Genomic DNA, 13,498 nt, shown 5'->3' with positions numbered 1-13,498 from the left:
CTATAGGTTTAGGGGATGGGAGCTATGGTTTTCTGGCACCAATTGTATGTATGTACATAAATTTGTCTTTAGGGGTAGATAAGAGAATTCATAACTTTGAGGAAGGCATGGATTAGTATATCCTTGTGTTTAATAAGGAAAGAGGAATGGAGTCTGTAAGGGTTGAAGTCAAACCTCCAGTATTAAAGGTTACAAACCTCCAGACTTGACTCAGTGTGTGGCTGCCTGGTGATCAGCCCCTGTGGGTGTTGACACATCGGTGAAGCCTTTGCTCTGCAGGGCGTTCTGGCAGAGTGTGAATTCTGCCCTTGGACATTCCCCAGTAGTCTTTCATGGAAAATATACCAAATGCCAAGTGGTTACAGATCACAGTGGGACGACAAGTAAGAATCAGACACGAACCAGTTTTTCGAAGGGCAGCACAATTACTACAGGGATGCTCCTCTGTCATTTAAGTCACGATTTAAGACTGAACAGTAGGTTCACAGCATTCAGTCACGACTCATCGACATGTGGTTTCTGAACCAAGTGCAGCAGGAGGTATTGGCTGCCACTCCGCTTAGAGCCTGGGCATAGAAGGATTAACAAGCAGATCTGAGACTGACGTGAGGCGTGGTGGACACGTTTTACCTAATGTCACCTGATCCCTCATCAAAATCTTCCTCCCTGGACCATCTCTCTCTCTCTCTCTCTCTCTCTCTCTCTCTCTCTCTCTCTCTCTCTCTCTCTCTCTCTCTCTCTGTTCCCGAATCTCCGTCCCCAGCCCGGACTCCCCTCAGACCCTACTCCTGTCATGTATATGTGTCCACACGGATAATTCAAAGGTTCACGTCCTTCCTCAAATGTGCACCCACCACTCCACTTCCTTCCAATCAGGGGAGGCCTTTTGAGCAGAGCTTTAATGAATCTACTCCCAGCTTCCTCTGTGACCAGTCTCCAGCACCAATCAATCTGCCCATAACTTTTAAAATTCTTTTCCTCTTTTTCATGCCTCACCTCCAACGCACATGTTAGTCTGTGAAATTATATCCTGCCACACACAGTGTACATAATTTTAGCCACTGAATTCTACCACGGATCCCTATGGCTTTTCTACTCCCTTTATTAAAGGAATAGACTTGAATAGTAATTCAAGTCAAATCAAAATTCTACATGGCAGCAACGAGGATTTTTGTTGTTGTTTTAACAAGTCAAAATGTTTTCTTTTTCACACCTAAACTGTTCAGAGATTGCCTATAAGGTCTATCCAAATCTTTCATCTTGATGTGCAGAATTAAGCACAAAGAAGCTCGTGCCAATCTCTAAAGCCTGAAGAGACCTCACCGGTCTTTTGTGTTCATTCTCACCTCAAATCCATTGCCTGGATGGTCCTTCAGAGAGGTCAAGACTTCCCAGGTTTGCCAGCATCTCTTCCTTAGGCATTTAGAATGGCTGTGTGAACCTTTCTCCATGACAAAGCTTCTTATGTTGCCCTTACGTTTGTTTCTTTGATAGTTATTGTTATTAATTGATATATTTTATCTATTGCTAAATCTCTCTGTTTCTATCACACTCAGTTCAGATCCTTCACTCCCTGAAGAGAATGCCTGGTCCATGTGCTAGCCAGGGCCCCTGCATTCAGTCAGTGTGGAAGTGTATCTGCAGATGTGACTCTAGAGAACTCAGCACTAAGGCAGGCGAGCAAGAGCAATGTCCAAAGGCTCCATAAGCATCCAGGGGACTGTGCAAAGATGACCCCTCCCAGATCAGAGAATAGCATAACGCATCGCTGTGTACTCAGAAACAGCTAGATTAGCAGTTGACCATGGGTCTGAGGCAGAGCGAAGGTTCTGAACTTTTTCACATTTGCTGTACTGAAGTTAGAGCCAAAGTAGTAGTGTGGCCAGGAAGACTGACTTACCTGACCTCCATGTGCTGTAATCATCCCCATAATTCCACTCACCATAACTGAGGGATTGCAGTTGCCCTTCCCCCACCAGCCTGCTTACCCCAATCAGGCTGCCAGGACACAGTGCTGGGCACATTCTGAGGCACTCTGGAAATGGTTCAAGTGTATAAACTACCATACAGACTGCCTCCTTGCCTGTGGTGGTGCAATTAGCTCACAATCCTGTTGGCTCAGAATCCTATTGGCTCTCAGATCCTGAGAGGGAAACTGAGGTAGGAATGGCTTGGGAGCTGATGAGACCTCAGGTGACTGTGAGCAGAACAGACTCTGGGGAGGCGCTTCAATCAGACAGCTCTTTTAGTGGTGGAGTATGGGGTGGGAGGGGCTTTTGGGGTGAGTACACTGGCCAGGGCCAGGACGCTGGGGACATATCATTTGCATACGTCCTAGTGCCGCTGGATCTGACCTTATACGGGGAGAGGAAGTCTAACTTAGCTACTGGGCCATGTGACCACCTCTGGTAGGACAGTGGTTAGGCACAGGTTATATGCACCAGAACATGCAGGACTGGTTCGGGGGTTGGCAGGTCCTATTCCTGCTAATCTCAGGGTGAGATTTCAGGGGTTAGGACACACCTTGACCCCACTCTTGCCCCAGCCAGTTCTGGTTACACTGGTACTTTCCACTCTGGAGGGTTCAGGGTGGAGAGCTAAGCCAGATGCGGGCACAGAAAGGAGGCTGCACCACAGCTCTCGCTAACCACTGGGAGTAGCTGGTTTTTTGTCTTCTCAAACTCCTCAGCCTCGGAAGGACCAAGAGGCAGGTTACCAGCAGATCTGCCTGACTCCCTGACTCCAGTGACGCCTTCCACTGTGGTGATTAATATACATGGCAAACATTCCCTTTCCAAAGCTCAGGTGATCCAATCTAAATATTCTTTCAGAGGTCTTCTTAATTATAATGACATGGTATAGAGATATAAGGGAAAAGAATGTCAATTATCACTCTGTATAATAACAGTGTTAGCGTTCTTGCACATAAATTACAAGTAGGTTTACCTATTTAGAAGCACAGAAAAGTGCTCAGTTTTGCAATTTAAAACTCTTGAATCTGCCACATTTAAAAATTATGTCATTACAACCAGTAGAAGTTAGTAATCACTACTAAAGTGTGTGCTCTTGAGTAGTTGATGAACTATCATATTGAAATCCTTTTTTAAAATCACTTGAAAAGGCAAAATTTAAAGGCACCTATGTTTCATTTATTTTCAAACATTCCAGCCTCATCCAAAAAAAAAAAAAAAAAGAGTTTTGAATATATCTAGAGTTACTCTCACTGGGAGACAGCAGCTAGTCACTTGGGGGCAATTTAAATCTCAATTTTATTTGATTAAAAATTAAGTGAAATATGTCATCCCTGGCCCCAATAGCCACATTGCACATTCTCCACGGCTTCATGTAGCATGTGGCCACTGGGTTGATTAATAGGGGACAGAAAATTTCTACCATGACAGACAGTTCTGTTGGACAATATTCTGAAAAACGTCAATGACTCTGGCCCATAATAGATGTCCATTTGCAGCCCCAAGACTTACTGGCAAGCATCTCAGATTTATTTTTGGAGCAAACACTGACAGCCTCGTGGATGAAAACACTTCAGTGTAGCCTTGTTTGGGAAGTACAAGTACCCTATTCATGGCCAAATCAGATCATGGCGGAAGATTAGAGATGAGGCCTCTGTCCTGGTCAGTGCCTGTCACTCCAGCCAGTTACCAATTTCCCCCTGAATCAGCTGTTAGGGCTCCTTGAAATCAAACAATTTTACTGTGTCATGTTATGTTGAACAGTCTTCCACATTCTAACCTACTGGCTTTAAGTTCCTCCCTCTAGAAAGGTAAAATCTCAGAAGCTCATGCTGAGTTTCTATATCTCCTCAGTGGACTCGAGCTTGGAAGCATCTAGTCAAGAGCTTATCCCACAAGTGAACAGCACTCGCATCCGAAGGCTTGTGGATGAAGATGTGATCTCCATCTGTCCTCTCTGAGATCTTCTTCATCGAGGTCTTTATTCCTTTGCAGATTACCTACAAAGCAGTCAGTTCCTTTGACCCAGAAATAGATTTGTCTAACCAAAGTGGAAGAGTTTCAAAACTGGGAAATGAAACCCATTTTCTGTTCTTTGGCCTGTATCCTGGAACCACATACTCCTTCACCATTAGAGCCAGCACAGCGAAGGGGTTCGGACCTCCAGCAACAAACCAGTTCACCACCAAAATATCAGGTATTGTATATATCAACAAATTATGCCTTTCATCAGAAGTGGCATTTTGTGCCTTTTTTGTCCTTAAGATAAAGATGCAAAGATAAAACATAGTGGTAAATTTTATTAGTACAACTCTGGTTTCCTAAACCAGACTCAGGATAAAATAAAATGTCACGTGTGTTTAGTCTCTAGGGATATGGCGCTCTTGTGTTAGGGCATAGCTAATCTTAGCAGTTCTTGAAGGGCTTATTTACTAAGCAGAAGGTTCTGGTGAGGTTCTCCATTCACCACAGAAGCAGTACTACAGTGATTCTGATGTAAACCACAAACTCAGCATTAAAGCAGCACCTATTAAAGAGCAGGTCTTGGAATCTGCACCGCTGGCTCCTGTTCTACAAAGAGATGGCATGCAGTGTGGTATCAGATACCCTTGGGCTCCAGCTTGTTACAGATCTAATTATATCACACACCGAAAAATATATAGTTTAAGGAATAATTCTGGCATATTCATCTGTGCAGAAAATGTCTATGTTCCTCAGGAGGAAATGAACTTGCCATCTGGTATGGGATGTCTAACCACAATAAACAGAACTCCATGAACATTTTCTTATTTTTCTTTTCTCTTCTCCCTTTGGCTGAGAGTAGAGAAATATTTGGATTTTGGCTTGAGCTTTTTGTGGTGTTTCATTAGTCATCCCTCTGTTGCTGTGATGAAATACTTGACTTCCGATAGTTTCAACCAAACCTTTTTATAAACCCAGAGATGAAGGAGAATAAATATGAATTTAAGGAAACATGCTGAATATCACTGAAGTAGCTCTTGGCCCTGGTGAGGAAAAAAAAAACTTTAAAAGAGAAGAGCTTTATTTTACTGTTCAGAGGTTTCCGGCTGTGGCCACCTGGCCCCCTCACTCTGGGTCTGAGATTTCTGTTACTCATCCCGGTGAGAAAGAAACACGTGACAGAACACAGCTGTACACCTCTTGGTGACCGGAAAGCAGAGACAATAAAGGAAAGATCCTGGGACAAAATTCACCCTTCAAAACCTTTCCCTCTGTGTCTTATCAGTCTGAAAGGCTTACCTCTGCCTTGGCTAATAGTCCGTTCAGGTAGAGCGATCCGACGACTGGTTCTTTGGTAAGATTTGCAGTCTCCTAATCTGGTCAGGACTCGGTGACACTGTATGCTAAGAACCAAGCTTTCTGGCAATATTTCTATATCCAATCATAGTGTAACAAATCCATATGAAAACATAAAAATGTTTGGAAAAGAGCTCAATAGCTCCGAGGGCCACTTCAGTAATATTCAGCATGTTTTTAATATATTTATTTCCCTCCATCTCTGGTCTTTATAAAAGGTTTGTTCAAAACAGAAGAAAATCAAGGTCCAGAATTAGAGTATTTTAAATGTTCTAGTAGGTTTGTAGGTGAAGGGTTTTTTTAATTTTTAGTTATAACTTACAGGATATTTTATACATCATGAAGTCTTTATGTGCACAAACTTGACTTGAAATTTAATATATATCCCAGAGCAGAGTTGGAAATAAGTTTTTCTTGGGACGTTAAAAAATGATGTAGGTATTTGTTACTGGACTGAAAAGAAAACCTAGACACTGGGTGCTTTTCTGTGTGTTTCCCGTGGTCTTAAAAGAATACACCACTATTAATACAGTATTACCTACTGTGTTAACTTTTTATGGTGACCTAGAGAGGAACTGTATGCCAATGAGTATTACTTCCAAGAAAGTTTTATTTTCCCAAGCAGAGAGCATATTTCTGTGAGTGTTACCATGAGGGAGATGTTCCATTAGAAAAATAATTAAACTTTCTCACATATTGCATAAAAATTCCAATGAATATGAATCCGGCCACCTCCGGTTCATATAATTCTACCTAAAAGCAAAGAAACTTGACATTTTAGTTGCTCTATACAAGCTCACCAAAAGTAATCAATTGACTTTTACTGAATTAAAACCACATTGCTTGGTTCTTGGCTACTCAGGAAGCCTTGGCAGGACTTAATCCAAGGATTTCAGGGCCAGCTTTAGCAAACACAAGACTTCAGCTCAGGGAAGGGGAGAGAGGAAGGAGGTTAGATTACAGTTCCTGATCTCTACACTCTATTTCTATGGACCTAAGGGAAGGAGCTATGCTTGGATCTAGCATGTGGCTGCAGGCTATCGAGCCCTGTTAATTCTTAAGGAAATTAGAGTGGTCTTTGAATTTTAAGAAAAACTAATAGATGGGACTCATAAATAACTCACATTTGTTCCATAAAAGTTTTTTCACTCATGTAGGATAGCTTGTGCATGCTCACAGAAAGTGAGCTGTCTGTCACATTAGGCACCCCTGCCTGTGTGGGGGTGAGGCGAGCAGCCCCTGCACTGTAGCTCCACACTGGGGAGTAGGAATCTGAAGTGCACAGTTGCTATGCTACTCTAAGACAGCATTTCCAGGCAAGAAGAAAAAGGCCAGAAATGACTAAAGAGAATCCATTGCTGAGAAATTGTTGATCGTCAATACCCAGTACAGACAGAATCTTTATTTTATTTGTTGATTTTAACCTGTGGTCAGTGGTAGATTTCCTGTGCTCTGGTGGACGGGCCCATACCCATACACATATGGGCCCTAACTGGACTTGTCTGATTGTTATTTAAAACAAGGAATTATGTGATACAAGGAATTGAACTCAAGACTTAGTGAATGATAGGCAAGCATTCTACCTACTAAATTCCATCCCTAGTTTTAATGCACCTACCCCTATGCTGAATAACATTAAACAGAGGAGAAAGTCAAACCCACGCTGTCTGTTCTTTCTGCTTCTTCTGTGTTTCCCACTCCCCTGCTTTTCCCAAGAATCCACTGCATCAGGTCTCTCCTGAACTCCTCATCCTCCTTAAACCCTTTGATGGATCTTTAGTACATGGAAAACAGCAACAACTCCCCTTGACTTTAATGGGAGAACCACAATAACATTCAGTTTTATTCTTCTGGTGATTATTCCAAACCTTCTTTATGCCTTTAAGGCACATGCCATCTATCTATTTCCATAACAATATACATATTCTGAGATGGTTTGTTGTCAAAACGACATACTATGAACAGGTAGCTGGAACACGAATGGAAAATCTGAAGATCGCTATGAGCATCACTAACACCACGTAAGCCCCTTTCCAGCCTCAGCTCAAGCTCAGGGAGGTCCTTTGACAAGAGCAGACTTGAGCAACTGTCCCTGTTATTTTGTATTAGGTGTGTGTGTATGTAGACCCTGGGTGAGGTCAACTGATCGCTACTATTTCTTCTTAGTGTCCTTCATAAAATAAGTGTTACTAAGAAAACAAGCAAGGAATCATAAGTCTTCCTCTAATCCTTCTCCTTAGCACCACTGATGCCAGCCTATGAATTTGAGACACCTTTGAATCAGACTGACAATACAGTGACCGTGATGTTGAAACCTGCGCAAAGCAGAGGGGCTCCAGTCAGGTAAAGGGCATGGGGAGGGGCCACTGGGAGGGGACAGCGGGAGGGGACAGCAGAAGGAGCAGCAGGATGAAGCAGTGGGCAGGCCGCACTGGCTCCAAGAGGATACTCCTGGCATGTTCACTAATTTCTCCAGAGTCTTTTCTCCATTTTCCAAATCTTTCTTCCTCAGCTCTCCTTAAAGGAAATGACTGAGTGGAAAATAGAATTGCTTCCTCCTCCACAAAGGAGGGCTGTCCTTTCCTTGTTAGCGCCACTTGCCTCAGCAATGATAATGCTCAAGTGTAGGTTCCAGGGGCAGTGGACATTGCTTCCTGAGCTTTCAATCAACTGGTTTAAAAAAAAATAGGTTTATTCAATTTTTAAATTGACCAATTTCTCCAGTATATGTTTCATTTTTTAAAGGAGAGAAAATCAACGCAAAGTCTTTATTTGAAATTAAGTTTATTACCAATGTGTGGGCCACTTTTTTGTTGATTGATGTTAAATAGAACCACAAAGTAGGACCTGCACAGCGAATGATTTAGGAAGGTTTCAAAATAATCTCAGGAGTGGACCTAGCATAAGATCACTAGTCTCTATAGGTATAATTTCCTCTTGTTTCAGTGGGAGTGGATGATTTACTTTTGCCTATCTGAACGGGTACCTTGCATCTATCTCTTAGTCTGCACAGCATCTCAGGACAGCATCTCCATTCACAGTAAGGCTGCATGCAGCTTGTCTCAAGGCTCTTGTTCAGAGAATTTGATCTGATGAGCCTTTTAAATCCTGATGACATGTGACCATATTTATTCTTCCTTTTTATGTGGCAAATAGTTGAGCTTTGTTCTGCTTGATAGTACACACACACACACACACACACCTCGGTTCATGCAGCCAAAGAAAATAGTACTAGTACAAAGAAAATATACTTCTACTATAATTGTAGAAGTTTATGTTTTAAAAGGCTTGAGGATTCTTCAAAAGTAATCAGTGTCCTGTTGAATTATATGTCCTAGTTCCTCTTTGAGCCATTTATCCTAAATCATAGGAACAGCTGTCCCGAACATTGAATATGGACGTACTCTGTTAGGCGATTGTGATGTCATTCTAGGGGAGGGTCATTTGATGATGTGTGGCCCCCTGAGTTGAGATTTGCATGGTGCAGAGGTCTGATGATTTGACAGGCCCCAAACACCCATTTCTGGGTTCTGTCTAGGCTCGTGTATTCTTCCAGCCATTTTCCAAGCTCCGTGCAGGCACATGTGTGTTCTTACTATCCAGGTTCTGTGCATGCATGTGTGTCATTTTCTAGACTGTACGTAGGCACACAGGCATGTCATTTCTCACAGCCGTGTGTCAGGCTCAGTGCACATGCACGTGTACTCTTTCTTACAGCCGTGAGTCAGAATTTTTTCATTGCAAACTCCTAAATTTCCACTAAATGAAAACGAATGCTCTGACCACAGCACTTATTTTCCAGACTCAGCCATTATGAGCACGGTGTCTTTATTCTGTGAAGCATTTCAGTCAGAGTGTCCATGGTCACCAAGGTTGAAGGGAGCAGATGTGCAGAAGGTCCCTCAGAGAAGCACTGCAGTTTTCTCATGTCCTACAAACCCCTTTCTAGTATTGCTTTCCAGATTCCTACCTACACTGTCCTATGGGACGTCCCAAATCTACATTTGAACTAAATTCTCTTTGATCCGTCTGCCTCTTTCTGTTCCATTTTCCATTACACCTGCACCAAGTTCTTCTCTCATTGTGTTTCATAGACATGTGTCACATTTTGGATGTTGCAGCCCCACTGGTTAGTTCTAAATAAACTTATGCTTTTTATTTTATGTCTATTAACAAGCACACATGCACATAGACACACACTCATACACACACTAGCGCACACATACGATTAAATGTTTGTCAGAGTCCAGCACACAGCTTGGATTATCCCACAGACTTTATGTCAACTTCTCAGCACCCATCCCCCTCCATATGAGAAAATGTGTGTTTTTGTCACCACGCCCCTTGCCACGGAACCATCATATTCCTCTCTGATGACGCCTTGCGTCCTTATTGAGTAATGACCCCTTGGATCTGCCAGACTTACTCTGTGTTCTGCAGCCTTTAAAGTTTCTCCCATAGCACAGTGTCCTGGGATTAATGAAGGTGTCACCTGTCTTCCTCATCATTAGAAGCAGGACAGTCGAAGTCAACTGGAAGGATGCTGTCCCCAAATGGGCACATTGCCTCGGCACACATTTAGGAGAGGAAATGCTACTGCCTCACTTGTCCAGGTTTTATTCTTCATTCTCTCATAACAGCAAATGCAATCTTCAAGAGACTGACTCTGTAGAACATCACAGTAGACTAATTATCCATTGAAAAACAGAAGATACCCATATATCTGCAAAGACTGCTTTGGGAAAAAATGATTTTGGTTTCCTTCAAATGAATAGGGTTTGTTAAGCTCTCAATTTGCTTTGATGTTTAGAGAAATAACAACCCTGATTGAGAAGTCATATGGACCTACAACATAAAGCCATTGTGCAGATTAAAATACTGAGCACATCTGGAAATTTGCAAAGCACACATGAAATCAAACTGCCACTCACACATACACACACACACACACACACACACACACACACACACACACACACACAAGAAATCGCCTCTCAAGTGATAAAACAAAAGCCAGAACAAAGAGAGGAAAGGGAGGAAACATCTGTTGGCTTTCCTGGGTTTTGAACAATATTGTGCAGTCAAAATACTGTCGTCCTGTGATTTCCATTCTTCCGATTGACTTGATTTTCTTTGATCTGCAGTCATCGGTGTTGGGATTCATTTCTCTTCTATTTGTGTATCTTGCTGGGTGAACTGGTGGTGTATTGATTCTACTATCAACCCTAGCTTGTTTAAGACAGATTCCTAAAATTACACATAGCTCTTCAGGTAAATAATTGTTCCCTTTTTATTGACTAACACATCAGCTCTGTCACATTAAATTATTTAAATCTAGAAATGGCCAAGAAGAACAAAACCCCCATTATCCCATCCAGTAAACTGGCACCAGGGTAGAATTTAAATGTCTATATATGGATTCAGCTTTTTCTGTAAGACAGGGAAAGGCTTAATTTTCTTTTGCTTAGTTAGAGTCATCTCATTTCCGCCTTCTCTTCATCATTCACTCTGGAGAGATGCAATGCAAGAGAGAAGACACTCAGAACTTGTCAGAAAGGAAGCAACTCAATAGAGGATGGGTTGTGTGTAAATGGTTACAGTTTCCTTGTGCTAACAAGAATGCTTTGTACTGTGTGTGTGTGTGTGTGTGTGTGTGTGTGTGCGTGTGTGTACGGGGACTATAGTTAAAAACACGGAGGACATAAGATATGGACAGAGTATTTCAAAAGCAGTCTCAATCAAAGAGCAGCCTATATGTTTGTCTCCTCCCTGTGCCTCTAAAAGGATCTTCCATTCCATCAGCACCATCCTGCTAATCCTGATGAGTGAGCTAGTGTGTCTGCAGACACTTCAGAGTGTGGTGTATCGTACAAACGTGCCTTTGTCTGCTGTACTCCCTCAAGGCAACACTAGCAGGAATTTGTTTCCATTCACAAAACTGGCCATGGTCCTCTAGCTTCTCTTCTGTCTCATTTCATACAGACGGAGAATTGTGAAATAGAATCTTACATAAAAATTGAACTGGCGATTGGGTCCATCAGCAAAAGAACAAATACAGTTTCTGTAGTCCTCAGGTCTGTGGAGCTCCCTAATGTCTGATGTCATGTGGCTCTTCAAGCTAAACAAGCTACTGGCATTTGATCTCACGAGCATCCCAGTCTCCTGACGTAACAGCTCTTGAGATAGGGTAGGTGCCTCTCCTGGTGCTCCCCAGTCACTGCATAGCCGTGGTCAAGTAAACTCAGCTGTAAAGCAAAGGAAACTCTTCACCCCGCAGCGAGGTGTCCCCGGAAGAGTCCGCAGGCCAGTGTTCTCACTCTTTCCCACAATACCAGCTTCTTGAAGACAGTAACTTGTGAATCCCTCCTAATCACATTGACGTTTATTCCCCACATCGTACATTTCTGTCTTTTCACCTGTCGAGTTAAATCCTCGCTACGAGGAGCCAGGTAAATAGCAATTTGAAAACATGTTTCAGTTATTCCAACTGATCGGTGCGGACCACATCTCTGATTGTTTTCTTGCTGAGTCTGCTGGGGCCCCAGTCATACTCACCCGAGGCTCCGCCCTCCTCACTGTTGTTTCTGAGATAGTGCTGATGTAGCCACAGAGCTGGAATCAGTTTCCTGTGGCAAGTGCCCCCAGTGCTTTCTCGGGGACACCCTCCTGGGCATATCTCTTTCCTTGGTGCTCACATTCAGAGTTCAGCCCATCTGGCCTGAAACAGTAAAGATTTTAATAGAATTTACATTGAGTATGATAAAAACATGGCAGTGAGGGTGTTAAACGTTTGGGACCAGGAAGGCTTTGAATTTCAATTTGAGCAAGTTTAGGGCTATATGTTTCGATGACTGGTTGAGCACCCAAGTGGCTCCAAAATTCACACCGTTTCTTTCAAAAACTACTTTTAGATTAAGGGTACTCTCAACTTCACTTGGTTTATCTCCACAGCATTGTCTCTGTCCCTGCACATAGGGTTTGTTAGGAAAATGCATGTTCTCCATGGCAACTGACCTTGAATTATAATTTTTATAATCATGTCTTGTTACAAACCCGTAATGATTGAATTAAGATACGCTTAGCTATAGCAGGAGATTCAAAGGAAAATGTCTTTGTTGTTGAAATCAGCAGAAGTCACTGAAAAAGATGCTCCATCTAGGGCTCATGTACTTAGACTGTGGCACCCGCTGAGCAGATTAATGACAGGTAGTCCTTTACGGAGCTTCACAGCCTGGGTCTAATGTAGTAGTGACTTTTTTTTTCACTGTTATTATCTTTTTCTAAAACTCATAACTAAAGGATTTTTTTCACCCTGCCCTCTGTTCACAATATGTCTATAATTGAGTTCATAGTTTTCATCCAACCTTTTAACTGTAATTAATATCTTATTACAGCAGATCTTATCAAGAACCTGCAGAGCAGCAGGGAGTCTGGAGGCATGCTTCCACGAGTATGCACACTCATACACAGAGCATTGGTGGCTAGTGCCAGAGAAACTGAGAGGTCATAAAACATGCATATGGTGGCCTGCCAACCTCATGTAACAATCCAAGGTCAGTCTTAAGATGCCGGCAGGACAAAGGGAAACTAGCCATGCTAACAGAGACTGCACCAATCTTAGGGCTGGGTGCTAGCACTGCTCGCTGTGTAAATCTATTGGTCAGGTCTCATACATATTTGATGATAAAGTTATTGTTAGATCAGTTGCCCTTGCAGCTCAGCCTACTTGAAGTACCAAGGAATCCTGGCCATAGTTACAGCAGGTAAACTTCTGCCCCCCAAGTCCTCATTTTAAACTGGTCAAGTACTTTTCAAATACATCGTTACATCTTACCAAGTTGTTGAAGGTATGTTTACATATCTTGTTTTTATTTATATTTATTTATTTATTACATCCCAGACACTGGCTGCTCCCCGTCCCAGTACCCCCTCTCTGAGGCTCTCCCCCACTCCTGTTCCCCTTCTGTTCAGACAGGGTGGCCCCTCCTGGTTATCCCCCAGCCTCTGCGATCAAATCTCTTCAGGATTAGGCACATCTTTCCCCCACAGAACTAGACAAGGCAGCTCTATTGGAGGAACAGATACCAAAGTCAGGCTATAGCTTTAGGGACAACCTCCTCTCCAGTTGTTGAGGGACCCACCTGGAGAATGAGCTACACGTGTGCTACATATGTGCCTGAGGCCTCAGTACAGCCTGTGTATGTTCTTTG

The 13,498-nt window shown here is 42.7% G+C and overlaps 1 protein-coding gene across 1 annotated transcript in view; it reads left to right on the top strand.

Moving 5' to 3' along the window:
- PTPRM (protein tyrosine phosphatase receptor type M) overlaps positions 1-13,498 on the top strand; it is a gene marked incomplete at its 3' end in the record, with an annotated part of 489,137 nt that overhangs the window by 362,703 nt on the left and 112,936 nt on the right. The window contains exons 10-11 of the mRNA XM_080936340.1: positions 3,966-4,167; positions 7,529-7,631. Of these exons, the coding sequence (XP_080792466.1) occupies positions 3,966-4,167; positions 7,529-7,631 (305 nt within the window). The remainder of the gene's footprint in view (positions 1-3,965; positions 4,168-7,528; positions 7,632-13,498) is intronic.

This window comes from Micromys minutus (genome assembly GCF_963924665.1).
Source record: "Micromys minutus genome assembly, chromosome: 23".
Lineage (NCBI taxonomy): Eukaryota > Metazoa > Chordata > Mammalia > Rodentia > Muridae > Micromys > Micromys minutus.
This window is presented reverse-complemented; position numbering and strand designations above follow the sequence as displayed.